Source organism: Lissotriton vulgaris, chromosome 4_1 (assembly GCF_964263255.1).
Source record: "Lissotriton vulgaris chromosome 4_1, aLisVul1.2, whole genome shotgun sequence".
Taxonomy (NCBI): Eukaryota; Metazoa; Chordata; class Amphibia; order Caudata; family Salamandridae; genus Lissotriton; species Lissotriton vulgaris.
The window spans coordinates 1,518,380,510-1,518,396,894 of NC_141691.1; the positions used below are offsets into that span (position 1 = coordinate 1,518,380,510).

Below are 16,385 nucleotides of genomic sequence, written 5' to 3' on the forward strand. Positions count from 1 at the left end.
AAAGTTTGACCGGTAGCTCCCTGAAAGTCATGCCGGTGAACCCTCACTGAATCTGGACTGGTAGAGAGTGGCGAGGGCCCTCGGCGGAAAAAGCTCCATAAAAGTTTCTAAGTGCAAAGGTAAAATTTTGACCGCAGCCTCCCGCGTGGGGTATCTGAGCAGGCCTCCATCGCGGTTGGCCTCAAACTTTGACTCCGTCTTCGTCAAGTGTGGCCAGATGTCCCAAAGTGGTGCTATTGGTTTATAAGCACTAGAAATTGTTTATTCTTCAAATAATATCTCAGGTTCTCTACCATAGATTTTGGTCATTTTGGTGTCATTTTAAAGATAAAAATATTTCCTATTTTTTCAAATTGGTGCAGGATTTTTATTGTGTGTTGTTTCCTACTTTTTTAATAAATTGGTGTTTTCAAATTCTTTACTTGCCTATCTCCTAAGTTAAGCCTTATTGCTCTGTGTCAGCTACCAAGATCCTATTTAGGACTCCGTGTCAGTGGCCTTGTTTCTGGTGTTAAGTGCCTACCTTCCATTACCAATAAACCACCTTCCAGAAATGTATAAGCTGTTTGATTAATGCATGTACTTTGATTGACACCAATAATATATACATGTCAAAAACCAATAAAGAAAGTTAAAAACTATTTATATTTATTATGTTTTATATGTTCTGGCAGTGAAAACCCCTTCAAAGTGATTTTCATTGCGGAACGTCTGGGTCTTCTATCGAAAAACACTGGGTTACATAATAAAAACACACACAGTGCCTCTAAGTTAAGATTGACTGCTTTGTCCCAAACTACCAGAGGGTTAAGGATAGGGTTATTACTGACTCCAGTAGCTCGATCTGACAAGTATTGTGATTATTATTTGTTCTCACTCTTCTCAACTATTACTCACATTTCTTAAACTTAGCAAATAGCTGAATGAAAAATTTAAAAAGTAAAATTGATTTAATATATCTTTTCTTGTGCATGATGTCATTAGTAATGTGCTTTTTCAAGACTGTAAAGGTTGCACACCTTATCTCTTTCTAATATTTCGAAACTTTTCATTTTCCATTTTTAAAGTTATACAATAACAATCAGAGGGCACAGTATTGTTATCTCTTTGTTGCTAGTTGCTTGAATAACTTTGGCTTGTGGTCTTTCGTCAAAAGCATGACTGCTATCAATAACTTAACATTTTTATTATTTGACTAAGTACTAAAAAGTAATTACTTGTTGCCTCTTTCAGATCTGAGTGAAAAATGAGTGAATCAACTTCTACTACTTACTCTGGCCTTCAACCATACTCATCAGAGAGTGCACAGACAGCATCAACCCGCCACTCAAATGTAACGGAATCTGTTGCATCCAAACATGTTTGTTTCTATAAGAGTGGCGACCCTCAGTTCAATGGAATCAAGATGGTGGTTAGTAATCGTTCCTTCAAGACATTTGACGCCTTGCTTGATAGTTTGTCAAAAAAAGTTCCTTTGCCTTTTGGGGTGAGAAACATTAGTACACCTCGAGGAATTCACCAGGTTTCTGCCTTGGATGAGCTGGAGGATGGCAAGTCCTACATTTGTTCCCACCAGAAAAAAATTAAGCCTATTAACCTTGAGCGAGCCAGAAAAAAGCCCTTGCTCTGGCAGAGCAGCCGACCAGTCAGTGCTCGGCGCCGTGTAGTACAGTTATTACGTCAAAATGAAGTCAATCCAGCACCAGGTGACAATACTGCAGTACCGAGCCTCTCCAAGAAGCTGGTTATCTTCAAGAACGGGGACACAGGATTCAAGCATGTCATCATTTTGAACAGAAAAATCACCCAAAATTTTGAGGCCTTACTGGACCATATGACTGAAGTTTTACAGTGTCCAGTGACTAAGCTATACACATCAGATGGCAGAAGGGTAAGAAGTCATATTGCACCTGAGCAAAATGCTTATCAGCCATATATTTTTGCCATTAACATTATATTAGCTGTTGTAGAGTGAATCCCCAAATATTTACATCACTGTCTTAACATTAGACCACCAATCTCATTTTAAGCTTCATTTGTAGTCTTCTGTGTAGCATTGTTAATAAAGTTTGTATGTAGAATGCTTGCTCGCCCCCCATGTTTTCTTAGAAACATTTAAAGCCATCAACTTCATTTGCTTCTGATATGTTTATTTGTCTCTATCCATTGAATCAGAAATTCCTTACTATGAAACTGTATGACTGCCATTGAAAGTATGATTTAAGGTTTGCTCAAAGAAACATTAATTGCTAAAATTGAGAATCTCCAGACAAGACATAATTCTGATAGTAGACTAGCTTTGTAGAGAGATGTTCTTCGGAAAGAAAAAAGGGGCACATTTTAAAACTTAGACATTTGTAATATGCAATTCCACACTTTGATTCACAGGGTCAGATTTAATGGAATTTTGTGCTTATGATCAGAGAAAATCCATCACAATGGCTGGCTTTGTATTTTTTCCTTTGTAAATTGACGTCTAGAGGCATAACTATCAGGGAAGCAGTGGCCATGCAAAATGCTGTAAACTCTCACAAAGATATAGTTTTGTGGGTAGTCAAAAGCATTTCATCAGTAGTTTCCCTACCTAGAAACTAGTGTGACCAAATCACTTCAGGTCATTATGGACACTGTCTCCAGTACAACTTTTCACCCACAGATCAATGATTCCTAGTGTTGTAGTCAAATTACGAAGCAAAACAAAGATTACATCACCAAGAGTCTATTAGGATGTCACACAAAAGTTCAGGACTGGAAACAGTTTGTGTAGTGACCTGGCCTGTAGGGAGGTGGTCACTCTAGTAGAAAAACATTTGCAACTATGCCTGTTAAAAGCAGACACTTTCAAGGGTGAAAAATGAAGGGAATATCCACATATGTAGCAGCAGCGGTTACTATACAGGCTTGGAGTAAAAAATTAAAGTAAATATGAAAAATATTTACACTCCATGAGATAGGCACATGTGGATCCTTTTGTGAAGTGTGAGTACTCCTATAAATATACAACTGACTACTTCAGAAATTCTTTGAGAATACCCAAAATGAAAAGTCTACTGAAAGATACCTACAAGTATGGATATTAATCTTTTACAACTATTGCTTTGAGAATCAGATGAAATAGTATTTCCATCAAAATATAGCTATAGGAAATTATGGACACTAACCTACATAGCATCTACATTTTCCAGTTTCCTTTGATTAATGTTTACCCCGTAGCACAACTGTGGTCATTGTTAACTTTGTAGAAACCTAAGTGCTGGTGCCTAAAGGTCCACTCAGAAGGCAGAGGCCGGCACCATCTCGCCGAATACCCATGCTGTGTAGTTTGGAATCTAGTTCACTTTTATTTAATCCACAAGCACACACTCTCGTCTGCTTAACTTCACTCTAACAGATCCCTACTTCCTCACTTGGTGACGGTTTTTCCTTCTTATTCTGCCTCAGTTATTTTCACTTTGTGCATTTTCCACCTCTTCTCGAGAAATGTCACATGAAGACAAATGAATGGTGTTCCTCAAATAATTAGTGCTGGTTGCCCCCACAGCCAACCACTACTCAAATTAAGCACTGTCTGTGGTAAGATAACACAAGAAAGAAACAAGCTATTTAGTAGAATTAGAAACCTTTGATTTTTAATTGTTAAAGGTACATTACAACCCATAGAAGTCTTTATTCTTCGAAAAATGATTAAGGTAGGATCTGGTCTTCTAATCTGGAAAATAATTACTGCAGTGTGAATTTTGTAGACCAGGTACATACAAGTAAGGTCCCTGTTTTCTCATGCAATTTTAACCTGCAAATCATTCTTATAGCTTCATTATGATGACTCCATTGTGAGGCCCAGTGATTGGTGAGGGCTGAATTATTAGGCATTATTAGCGGGGCCTCCTAAGAAATGTGAAATTATTGGAAGAACAATATTCTGAATAAGATTCCACTGTAAATTTCTACATTTCTACAGGGATTTTCACCCAGGGAATTGGGTGCCTTAAAATATAATATGCAACAATGATGCTTCTGAAATATATCCAGTCACTAATAATACCTCGAGCTACAATAAATATTTTTTGTCATGGGGGATAATTGTCCCCAGTTATGAAGATCCAGTTTGGATTAGACGAGTGACTGACTACATTTTCTGAATTACGTCTATTATCTATTCTGAAAATTGTTTAGGTTTTCAATGCCCTGAGTAAAACTGCTTCATAGCAACATTACTAAACTCTACATTTCACCGACTATTCTGAATTTCCATGGTTCACAAGTTGCAGTTTTGCTCCTGGGAGAACTAAGAACATGAAGGGTGAAAACTTGAAAAACTGAAGTTGGTCTAAAGGCACCATGAATGCACAGTACTTCAATGCGTGTGCTGACAGGACCAGCCGCAACACTGCTGTTGATTAACCAATTGTAAAAAAAATAAACTTGATTTCCAGAGTCCACTTTGTACATAAGTGTTGGAGCCCAATTCTGGGTCAGAATGGGGAGGAATGTTTGCATCCTACCTTTGCGTAACCAATCCTTAGACAAAAATATTGAATATATTTTCAGTGATTACAATGTTTGGTGCATTCTCAAACCAGAACAATCCGCTACAGAGATGATATTGAGAACAGAAGTGACTAAAATTCTATTTAGCTAATAAATGCTTCAGTGGCAAATACGCCAAACACTCCAGATTTTCGTACGTTGTCTTGGAGTAAATGGAATTAAAATACCAATGTGAGGTAATATGTTCGATCTGTTTTCATACTGACCTCCTCATCAGGGAATGGTCAAAATTGTTTACAAGACTTCAAGATGCTGAACTACAAAGATATTTTTAAGTTACAATTTTTGTTTTACATTCGTCCCATTGGCAGTTGGGTGTCATTAAGTGTACTTTTTGGTGCTATGCCTATATTCATCAGGAAGACCGAAAGTGTCTAGTAAACAAATTTCAGTCTCAACCTTATAAGTAAAATTGCGCCTGTAAAACTGTGTTTTGAGTCAAGTTCCAAATGCTGAAAAGAAGTCATTGGGTTACCTTGCAATTAACAACACAATAATTGTGAATTTATTGATTGATTTATTGAATGTGTAGCCAATGCATTGCAATGTCTGTGAGATTATATTGCCAAATTTATATCTGTTTTGTAACATCCTATTCACTGAGAAAGGGAGGAAGAGAATCAAAGACATACCTCCACACCTGGAGCTGGTGGAAAAATAATAGTGCTCTTCTGTTTATTAATTAGTTCGACATACACATTTGCTTTTCTTAAGATACTCTCTCTTTTGGGTGTTGTCTGCAATTGGCACCAAACATATGTATATGTAATAAGTGAAATGAAATGAATGTAGTAAATCAATCTAATCCAAACTGGATCTGTATAACTGGGGATAATTATCCCAGAGACAAAAAGTATTTATTGTAGCTCGACGTATGTTTAGTAACTACTATGTTTTTTGAAGCATCATTGTTGTATATTATAATTTAAAGCACACAATTCCCTGGGTGAAACTCCTTGGAGAATCACTGTGGAATCTCATTAGGAATCACTGGTTCTTCCAAAAATTTCAAATTTCTAAGGAGACTCTTAGGGTCTTGGTAATAATGGCAATTAATTCCCCCCTCACCAATCACTGGGTCTCACAATGCAGTATATATACATATATTGTGCCATTCAAACATGCACTTGGAATACATTGCATTTATTTAGGCAAATATTAAAATTATTGTTTAAAAAAAAGTTTGGGACACAATTATTGTGTAAAAGTAATAGTAAGTGTCTAAACACTGTAATATCAATGAGGTATAGAAGCAGAAATTCCATCAAACCATACTATTACAGATACACAATTGGGTGGTATGGCATCTGGCTGGAATAAAAGAAACTTCAATGTTCAATCTCAGTGGGTACTCATTAAATTATATTATGCTCTCTCATCACTGTTTGCAGTAATCAGCTTCTTTATTACTTAGGTTGCTGCAGCACTTTATGCACACCTATGATTTACCAGGTTATAGTGGCCCTCATCAATCCACAAGATGTATTGCATTACGTTTTGAAACTAATGCTGCTGGCAGTGACACAACATATTGTCTTCCTTATCGTCTATCCGTTTCCACATAGAAGTTCCATGTCGATATGCCATGCTTCAATCTGTTTCACTGACAGTGATACATGCACAGTTGTATGTCAAATGTTTGGTCAAGAATATCGACCTGCACAACTTTCTACAGAACAATATTGACTTCCAACATACTGTTAAGGGAAACATGCATTGGGGAGTGTAGATTAACTATTCTAACTCGACATCTGCTTACCTTGCCAATGTTCTGGTAGTCATATTTGTGTAGACTATATGCACGCAGGTCCTTATAAAAATCTCAATATTTTTGCTTCTGAAATATATCCAGTCACTAATAATACCTCGAGCTACAATAAATATTTTTTGTCATGGGGGATAATTGTCCCCAGTTATGAAGATCCAGTTTGGATTAGACGAGTGACTGACTACATTTTCTGAATTACGTCTATTATCTATTCTGAAAATTGTTTAGGTTTTCAATGCCCTGAGTAAAACTGCTTCATAGCAACATTACTAAACTCTACATTTCACCGACTATTCTGAATTTCCATGGTTCACAAGTTGCAGTTTTGCTCCTGGGAGAACTAAGAACATGAAGGGTGAAAACTTGAAAAACTGAAGTTGGTCTAAAGGCACCATGAATGCACAGTACTTCAATGCGTGTGCTGACAGGACCAGCCGCAACACTGCTGTTGATTAACCAATTGTAAAAAAAATAAACTTGATTTCCAGAGTCCACTTTGTACATAAGTGTTGGAGCCCAATTCTGGGTCAGAATGGGGAGGAATGTTTGCATCCTACCTTTGCGTAACCAATCCTTAGACAAAAATATTGAATATATTTTCAGTGATTACAATGTTTGGTGCATTCTCAAACCAGAACAATCCGCTACAGAGATGATATTGAGAACAGAAGTGACTAAAATTCTATTTAGCTAATAAATGCTTCAGTGGCAAATACGCCAAACACTCCAGATTTTCGTACGTTGTCTTGGAGTAAATGGAATTAAAATACCAATGTGAGGTAATATGTTCGATCTGTTTTCATACTGACCTCCTCATCAGGGAATGGTCAAAATTGTTTACAAGACTTCAAGATGCTGAACTACAAAGATATTTTTAAGTTACAATTTTTGTTTTACATTCGTCCCATTGGCAGTTGGGTGTCATTAAGTGTACTTTTTGGTGCTATGCCTATATTCATCAGGAAGACCGAAAGTGTCTAGTAAACAAATTTCAGTCTCAACCTTATAAGTAAAATTGCGCCTGTAAAACTGTGTTTTGAGTCAAGTTCCAAATGCTGAAAAGAAGTCATTGGGTTACCTTGCAATTAACAACACAATAATTGTGAATTTATTGATTGATTTATTGAATGTGTAGCCAATGCATTGCAATGTCTGTGAGATTATATTGCCAAATTTATATCTGTTTTGTAACATCCTATTCACTGAGAAAGGGAGGAAGAGAATCAAAGACATACCTCCACACCTGGAGCTGGTGGAAAAATAATAGTGCTCTTCTGTTTATTAATTAGTTCGACATACACATTTGCTTTTCTTAAGATACTCTCTCTTTTGGGTGTTGTCTGCAATTGGCACCAAACATATGTATATGTAATAAGTGAAATGAAATGAATGTAGTAAATCAATCTAATCCAAACTGGATCTGTATAACTGGGGATAATTATCCCAGAGACAAAAAGTATTTATTGTAGCTCGACGTATGTTTAGTAACTACTATGTTTTTTGAAGCATCATTGTTGTATATTATAATTTAAAGCACACAATTCCCTGGGTGAAACTCCTTGGAGAATCACTGTGGAATCTCATTAGGAATCACTGGTTCTTCCAAAAATTTCAAATTTCTAAGGAGACTCTTAGGGTCTTGGTAATAATGGCAATTAATTCCCCCCTCACCAATCACTGGGTCTCACAATGCAGTATATATACATATATTGTGCCATTCAAACATGCACTTGGAATACATTGCATTTATTTAGGCAAATATTAAAATTATTGTTTAAAAAAAGTTTGGGACACAATTATTGTGTAAAAGTAATAGTAAGTGTCTAAACACTGTAATATCAATGAGGTATAGAAGCAGAAATTCCATCAAACCATACTATTACAGATACACAATTGGGTGGTATGGCATCTGGCTGGAATAAAAGAAACTTCAATGTTCAATCTCAGTGGGTACTCATTAAATTATATTATGCTCTCTCATCACTGTTTGCAGTAATCAGCTTCTTTATTACTTAGGTTGCTGCAGCACTTTATGCACACCTATGATTTACCAGGTTATAGTGGCCCTCATCAATCCACAAGATGTATTGCATTACGTTTTGAAACTAATGCTGCTGGCAGTGACACAACATATTGTCTTCCTTATCGTCTATCCGTTTCCACATAGAAGTTCCATGTCGATATGCCATGCTTCAATCTGTTTCACTGACAGTGATACATGCACAGTTGTATGTCAAATGTTTGGTCAAGAATATCGACCTGCACAACTTTCTACAGAACAATATTGACTTCCAACATACTGTTAAGGGAAACATGCATTGGGGAGTGTAGATTAACTATTCTAACTCGACATCTGCTTACCTTGCCAATGTTCTGGTAGTCATATTTGTGTAGACTATATGCACGCAGGTCCTTATAAAAATCTCAATATTTTTGTAGAGTATCACACCAAAAATGAGTGCATATTGCATTGTCTGATAAGTTACCTTTAGTCTCTCCTTTATGACTTGACTCCTAGTCCGTAGGATGGCAGACTTTTCTCTTTCATTTATCACTTTCAGTACTTGTCTTGTGCTAAAGTGAATTTTTCATAAATATTGAGTGCTGCTTATAATGCAGTTGCTTTTTGGAAGTAGACCTATTCATGTGCTACTAATCATCATCAACTAATTTTTATCTAATGAATCTGTAGGAATAATTTCTTCTCCTGCAATATTGATGTTTGCCACAAAATGTCATCCTACAATTAAAAGGAAATACAACATCTTGAGTAAATGTATTCCTGTTCAAGTAATGTATTTTTGATGTTGTATGATAGTATTCTGGAGTTGTTCATTACATTTTCCAGTAAGAATTCTAGTGCTATTGTCAGATGTACCAGATAAAATTAAGTGTGAGTGAGACTGAAGAACAGTTAATTGAAAATGAAACCTGGCTGTTTGAAAGTAACCAGTTGCTATTTTTCATTATAGAGGGTGGCTCAAAGTCAATTCATATGAACACTAGCAGCCCGTCCCGAAGTTGTCCGGGTATGAATTGCTGCCGGCCAGTAGTATATTGTTTTGTAGGATTTCGTTTTGATAGCATTTCTTATCTGTGACAGGCCTGTGAAACGCTCCGATTCACAGTGCACTGCTGATGCACTTAAGAGTGCGCGTTCAGTAGTGTGTGAACTCGAGTTTCCCTACTTTATTTTTCCTTGCAATATTATATAGCGTGAACTCGACAACATGGCATGAGCACAATTTACATTACAGAAGAACACATTCATTTGTGGTAGGCACAGGGAGACAAAGCGATTTGCCTGGAATCACAGGATGTTGAGCGGATGCCGAGATTCGAACGTAGCTCCCCAGCTCTAAAGTTCGCAATTCTAGAACTTGTGGCGGGATGTGTGTCTAAAAGTGTATGTCAGTGCTGGCCATCAATGAGAGAGACCTGTGCATTTTTCAAATGGGTGGTGAAAAAATATGAGTATGTTGCTGGAGATGTGGGCCGCTGTGCCACCAATGTACTTACCGGGGGAGGGTAAACACCCATTATTCCGCAACTTTCTTTCCGCATACCATCACTCCGCATACTTTCATTACGAAAGTACCATGACTCCGCAATGCCATTATAACGCATGGCAATACATTTTATAGGCTTTTACCATGCATACATTTACAACAAAATAAATTCGGTATAAATGCATGAATGGTAAAAGCATGTTTTTTTTAAATGTTTGGATAAGGTAAGTATGGGTATAGGGGTATATGTTTTGGGGTACTGAGGTATATGTTTTGGGGTGTTTGGGTATTTTAAGGGTTCAGATATAGTTTTGGGTTTTGGGGTACAGGGGTAGTTTTAGGGTTTAGGGATAGGTATGGGTTTTGGGGTACAGGGGTATTTTTAGGGTTCAGGGGTAGGTTTGGGTTTTGGGGTACAGGGGTATTTTAAGTGTTAAGGGCTAGGTTTGGGTTTTGGGGTACAGGGGTATTTTTAAGGTTCAGGGCCAGGTTTTGGGGTACAGGGGTATTTTAGGGTTCAGGGGTAGGTTTGTGTTTTGGGGTACAGGGTTATTTTTAGGGTTCAGGGCTAGGTTTGGGTTTTGGGGTACAGGGGTATTTTTAGGGTTCAGGGGTAGGTTTAGGCTTTGGGGTACAGGGGTATTTATAGGGTTCAGGGCTTGGTTTAAGTTTTGGGTTACAGGGGTATTTTTAGAGTTTAGGGATAGGTTGAGTTTTGGGGTACAGGGTATATTTATAGGGTTAAGATGGGTTAGTGTTTAAGGGTGTTGGGGTATTTTAAAGAGTAAGGGTCGGTTATGATTATGGGGTGCAGAGGGTATTAAAATGGTCCAGGGTGGGATTAGCACACAATATGAGACATTGCATGAAGGGCGGAACGTACCACATGCCCCCAGCGTTTGTCACGTCCCCAGCACATGCCCACAGCACAACGCAGACACACCCACAAGTGACTACTTTGCTGGCACAGTTCTTTTACCTTTTAAATGTATATGGTAGGCGTCTGCATAGCCTATGTCCTTCTGCTGCAACTGCCCCTTCCAACGCTGTATTGGGTGTTGTGATTGGTGCTGTGGTTCCTGAGATTACCCGCCTCAAAGGTTTGGGCTCTCTCTTTATTATATTAGTATGGGTATGGATATCAAAGGCTTTATAGCTTAAAAATTAAGTTAACGTTGTTGATGAACCTTTGACAAGAACTAATTTCCCAAAAAGTTTAGTTAACGGGAAGAAGATTGTTCCTCAGATATCCCTTATTCCCAGATTATTCATTATTTTAGGTATTTTATTCTCAGTTATGTAATATTATGGAACATAAGCAGGGAATGTACAAATTAGCTCAAGCAAACATGCTGAATTCCAAAGCGCTAGAAGTGTTTATCTCAAATATAACATGGAAAAATAGCATAACAACTAAAGTTCAGCTTAAGAATTATTTTCCTGACACCAGTTTAATAACGCAAAACCACTTGTATACAGAGTTGACTTAGTTGCATTTGTGCTTAATTCTCACATCTCATATCAGTTATTCATTATTCCACATGAAAATAAGAACAACATTCTCTATGAAGAGCTTTCTTTTCACATCTGATAGAATGTTGATGATAAGCAGATATTACGTATTTGGTTTAAGATGTATTGCAGTGTAGTGTGTGTGTAGATTTAGGTGAAATTTTTGTTTATCTTAAAAAAGGAAGTCTTCGTTTGCTGGGGCACACACACAAAAAAAGACTCAGGCCAAGCACTAGAAAGTAGTTGCATAGTTAGAAATTATACATTGTTTAGCATAACCATCCTCTTTTTAGGGAATACATGTTGTGCTAGTGTTGAGTCTTTTGATTTATTCGCCATGTTATATGCTGACCCTCATTCTTGCCTGACTGACCTTCATGAAGAGTATCACATTATTGTTAGGATATGTTTTTGCTTGCATATAACAGTGATTTTCTTTTCTACAATATGCATTAAAGAAGCTAATGTTCTATCATAAGGTACATAAAGAGAATTCTCTGTTTGGAAAGTTAGGATGTTGGGGTATTTATTTGCATTGTCCGCAACTGATCATATTTCTTCTTCTCATATATATTAAAATTACGGAAGAGACAGTCTTGTAGTACACCTCAAGTTTTCTCTATAATCCTACAATTCACTTCTTATAGGAACAACAATTAAGCAAACTTAGAGATGGCAAGCATATGGTGGTTGGTTTTCTAACACTTTAGTTTTTACCTATTAAAATGCCAAATGTCATTGGAAAGTATTATGAAGGTAACTAGTTAACTAACGAGGTCATGGTCTTCCAGTGACAGAATTTATGACTGACGTGTTGAAAGATACATTATGATTTGGTATAGAAGAGATCCTATGAGCAATCACTGCAGACTATTTAGAAATGCTTTTGTCTAAGTCATTTTTTCTTCACATTTTAAATTAATTTGCCTGAAGAATCTCACCACAATATAACAATACACCAGTCTTATGCCTTTTATTAGCTAAACTGAAAATTATCTAAAACATTTGTAAACATGTTTAAATGACTGTAACATGTTGAGGTATTTTGCTTCACAGGAGAGTAACTGGACGTTTAGACTTTACCTTTTATTTGGTGTTACTTTAAAATGACCATGAAATGGATTCCAATTGTCAAATTTACCCTGATATTGCATTTACAATTAGCAGTATATTTTGCCATATGTAGCAGGAAAGTATAGAAGTGTTTGTCGGCGACATTAACAAAATCTTCTAATTTATTTGTTTCCCTAACATTGTTTTTCATTTGTTCAAGAAGTGTCTTTTATGAATTCCGGTTATGTTGAGTTTGCTTTGCCCTTTATTATTGGTTCAAAGCGATATGAGTTGGCTACTTTTCAGCTTTTTGTATGCCATTAAATCAAATCATACATTATGTTTTGATTTACTTGAATTTTGTTTTTCTTTCTTGTGTTTTTACTTCATTAACCATACTATGAAGTTAGTGAGTAGAGCTTTCTGTTTGTCGCTACATTAGTGGTGTTTTTATTCACGATAGTTTGGTTTAGAAATGTGGTAATTCCTTGTTAGAGCCTGTTCTTTGATGATTCTTTTGGTTGCATTTTCTGTATCAGTCGTAGCATCTAGACTCTATTAGGACAAGTTGATGCCTCTAAATTTCAGCTATGTATACTGTCACTGTTCGTGCTTATTCAAAATCTTGAGGGTTTATGATCCCTGTTTAGCCTCCACTTTGGATTGAAATCCATGAACATGGTCTACTCTGGCCTGGCTATAAAACAACCTTTAACGTAAGTTCACTGCTCTAACATTAATACTTTCTTCTCTCTTTCCGTAGTATAATTTCTTTATATGTGACTGTTAATGCTCACATTACATATTAGGTCTCCTGTATTCTGAATTTCTTTGCAAATATTTTCATATTCATTATTAAATATGCATTATCCTTAGTTATTAGCACTTCTCAAAGTTCTCTTATCTTGGCAATAAATTGCTTTAAATTAACTATGTTGGAAGAGAAATTTCCCCTGCATGGTAAATACGTGCATTCCACTGCTCAGAGTACGGAACTGTGTCTATCCTTATTCTTTATTTTGGTCCTAGCATTGTGCTAACATAGCATGTCCACAGAGGCCTAGTCCTGTCCTTTGTCATGAGTAGGTCCTGGAATTGTCTTGTAATCAGGATCGGGAGTGGGTGGTACACTAACGGTGCCCTCATCGTCAGCAGTGTATTCGTGTCCCTGTCATCTGTGTTAGCATATAGAGGGGAGGTGGGAGTGTATTATGTTTATAAATCCATAGCTGTGACCCAACTTTTTATATATCACAGTACCACTCATATAAAATTCTGCTTCTATGTACTTACTCAATCCTTAGCCCTAATATTCCATCTGTGTGTTATACATGTTGACATGTATGGCCTGTGTGGAACATACATGATTACGTGGATGACCCAGCGCAATGGAGGCCTTTGGAGTCCACTTTGGATACCCCATGTCTCGCCTTTGTGCAAGATTGCAATGAGGTTGTTTTCCTAGACAGCAGAAGTGGATTGCTAAAATTCCAGAAACTGGAGGGAAGAGACCTAGATAGACACTGAAGTGAGGGAAGTGGAGAGAGGGCTGCTTTAGAAATCTAATTAGGCCTTTTGTATGGAGGAACAGCTGACTACTCTTCCTGAGTACTGCCATTTGATGGGTGCCAGGATATACGGATGGGACTGCAGAATCTGCTGTACACAGGATAAGGAAGCCTTTAGTTGAGACTTGGCCTATTGATTTTCCTAGATTACTTCAGTTGGCTAATGACAGCCAGGTACAGAAACTGCACACTTTTTTATGCTTCTATTATGGGTGTTCAAGGCTTGGCACTATACAGCTATGAGAAGCATTACTCTACACAAAGGCTATGTCTGGAGAGGAGCCTGGAAAGGATGCTTAAAAGATGTCAAACCAGTTCTACAGTGACAGACAGAGGATACTCGCATCATTTCTGATTTTGGTGTATAAAAATGGGACCTCACTTGTTCCAGTTTTAAGGCTTCTATGGCCCAAGAATGGAGCGCTCCACAGAGGTGTCTACTAGACACCCAGAACAGAGGGACTGATGATAGAGATCTGAAGAGGCTGGTGTTGGAGGATTCACAGTTTCTCCTTGCTGGTTTCCACATAAGAAGCGAGTAGCAGAAGATGCTATTGGCTGGGGCTTAGTCTCATACTTTAAGCATTTTTAAAATTAACCTCAAATCAATCTATTTTTGTATGCAACAAAAGACTAGTATTTGTCCATATTCTGCTCAGAAGAGAAGTATTCGTCTATAATCCTGTCCGATTTTCCATATATTTGTCAGCAAACCACAGTAGAGTGGAAAACCAGTCTGAGAGCAGCCTTTCACATCAGACTATTTCTTTTTTTGTGTCAAAGTCAGATGCTTCTTTTGAATATAGAAGATAATAACTATAGATCCTAGTGAAACAAGTTAACCGTAGACAACAATTTCATGCCAGGAAGCCAAAACTATTAAAGTGAGAGGCACGTATTTTATGCACTTAATTTAGCCATTGGTGTTTATACTTGTTTTGAACCATTTCCATGATTGTTTTTATTTCATTGTAAAAAGGACATCTGTGGGCCAATATGTGTGCCCCTTTTTTTATTGTAGTCCCTAATGTTTCAGGCAAGAGACTAGCTTGCAAAGAGCTTTGAAAGTGGATTGTCACACTGGGAAGCAGAAATAGGGGATCTTTTGGCCTAATTGTTGAAAGTATAGTGTTAATTCACCAGTTGAAAGCCCATTGCAAGAATCCTTGAGAAACAGTACATGGTAGCTGTAGTTGCCTAATCTTCCTGGCTAAGGGATTATGAAGGTTTCCAGGCAAAATTGAGATATCTTGAGAAAGAGATGCTTCAGAGGTCCAAGAGGGCCAATGATTGTCTAAAGTCTCTGTGACAAAAACACTTGAGCACCAAATTGAGTCCCTCCAGGCCATTAAAGTCCCAAGGCAAGTTGTGTGCAGAAGCTTTGCATTTGGTAGCATTGTCCCCCCCAAAAGTTTTGGCTCTGATTTCGAGGATGGCGAATGGTAGGTACGACGTAACAAATGTTATGAATATTCTGTCTATCTTATTACAAGTGCTATAGACTAAAATGCACTTGAAATACGACAGACAGGATATCCCATCAAGTTTATGATGGTGTAACCCATCCACCAACTCTAAGGGGGGTCATTAGGATGGCGGACGGACCTGCGTCTGTCGCCACCCCCGAGGTAGAGGGACCGTCCGCAGGTGCAGCGGCGGTCCCTCCATGCAAATTAGGATGTGACCGCCACCCTGGCGGTCACATCCCGTATCTTTAACTTTGCGGCGGGTGCTGCTTGAAGAAGCACCCGCTGCAAGGTTAAAAATGCATATATTGCATTTACATGCAAAAAACGGCAGGCACCGCGCGGTGCCTGCCGCTTTGTTCATGTAAATGCAGGGGGTACCATAGGTACCCCCCATGTGCACCCCCCGTGTGCACCCCCAACCCCCTAATACCCTGGGGGCCCGCAACGGGCCCCCAAACTGAAAAGACCACATGCTTTTCCAGGGCGGAAAAGCCGCCCTGGAAAAGCATGTTTCCTGCCCCATCCTAATATGGCTGGCGGTGTCTGATAGACACCGCCACCATATTAGAGCTTTTCCGCCATGGTTGGAAGGCGACCGCGGCGGAAAAGCAGCAGACGGTTTTCCCGTCCGCCGATGACCCCCCAGCCATCCTAATCTGGCGGGGGGTCTTTGGAGGCACTGCTGCGGTGATTCCGCATCCTCCGGGCCGGCGGTGGCTTCCGCCGGCCCGGAGGGTGCTGAATCACCGCAATCCTAATTGGCCCCTAAGTTAGGTCCTTAAGTTGCCAATGTCAGCATCTGTTGGGTTGCTTCTGAAGATGGAGTGATCTTTAAACCCTCTTTGAAACTTGCTACCACTTGAATGAGAACACTGCTTTAGAAGCAATCAACTACAAACTTCCACACTAAGAATGTGCAATTACAAGGGCTCTGATCTGTCTTCCCACTCCATTTATC

General features: G+C 38.3%; 1 protein-coding gene across 1 annotated transcript in view; it reads left to right on the forward strand.

Annotated features, from left to right (window-relative positions):
• RP1 (RP1 axonemal microtubule associated) overlaps nucleotides 1–16,385 on the forward strand; it is a 2,616,437-nt gene that overhangs the window by 226,027 nt on the left and 2,374,025 nt on the right. Inside the window, exon 3 of the mRNA XM_086965756.1 lies at nucleotides 1,234–1,891. Coding sequence (XP_086821882.1) covers nucleotides 1,247–1,891 — 645 coding nt within the window. The 5' untranslated portion in view covers nucleotides 1,234–1,246. The remainder of the gene's footprint in view (nucleotides 1–1,233; nucleotides 1,892–16,385) is intronic.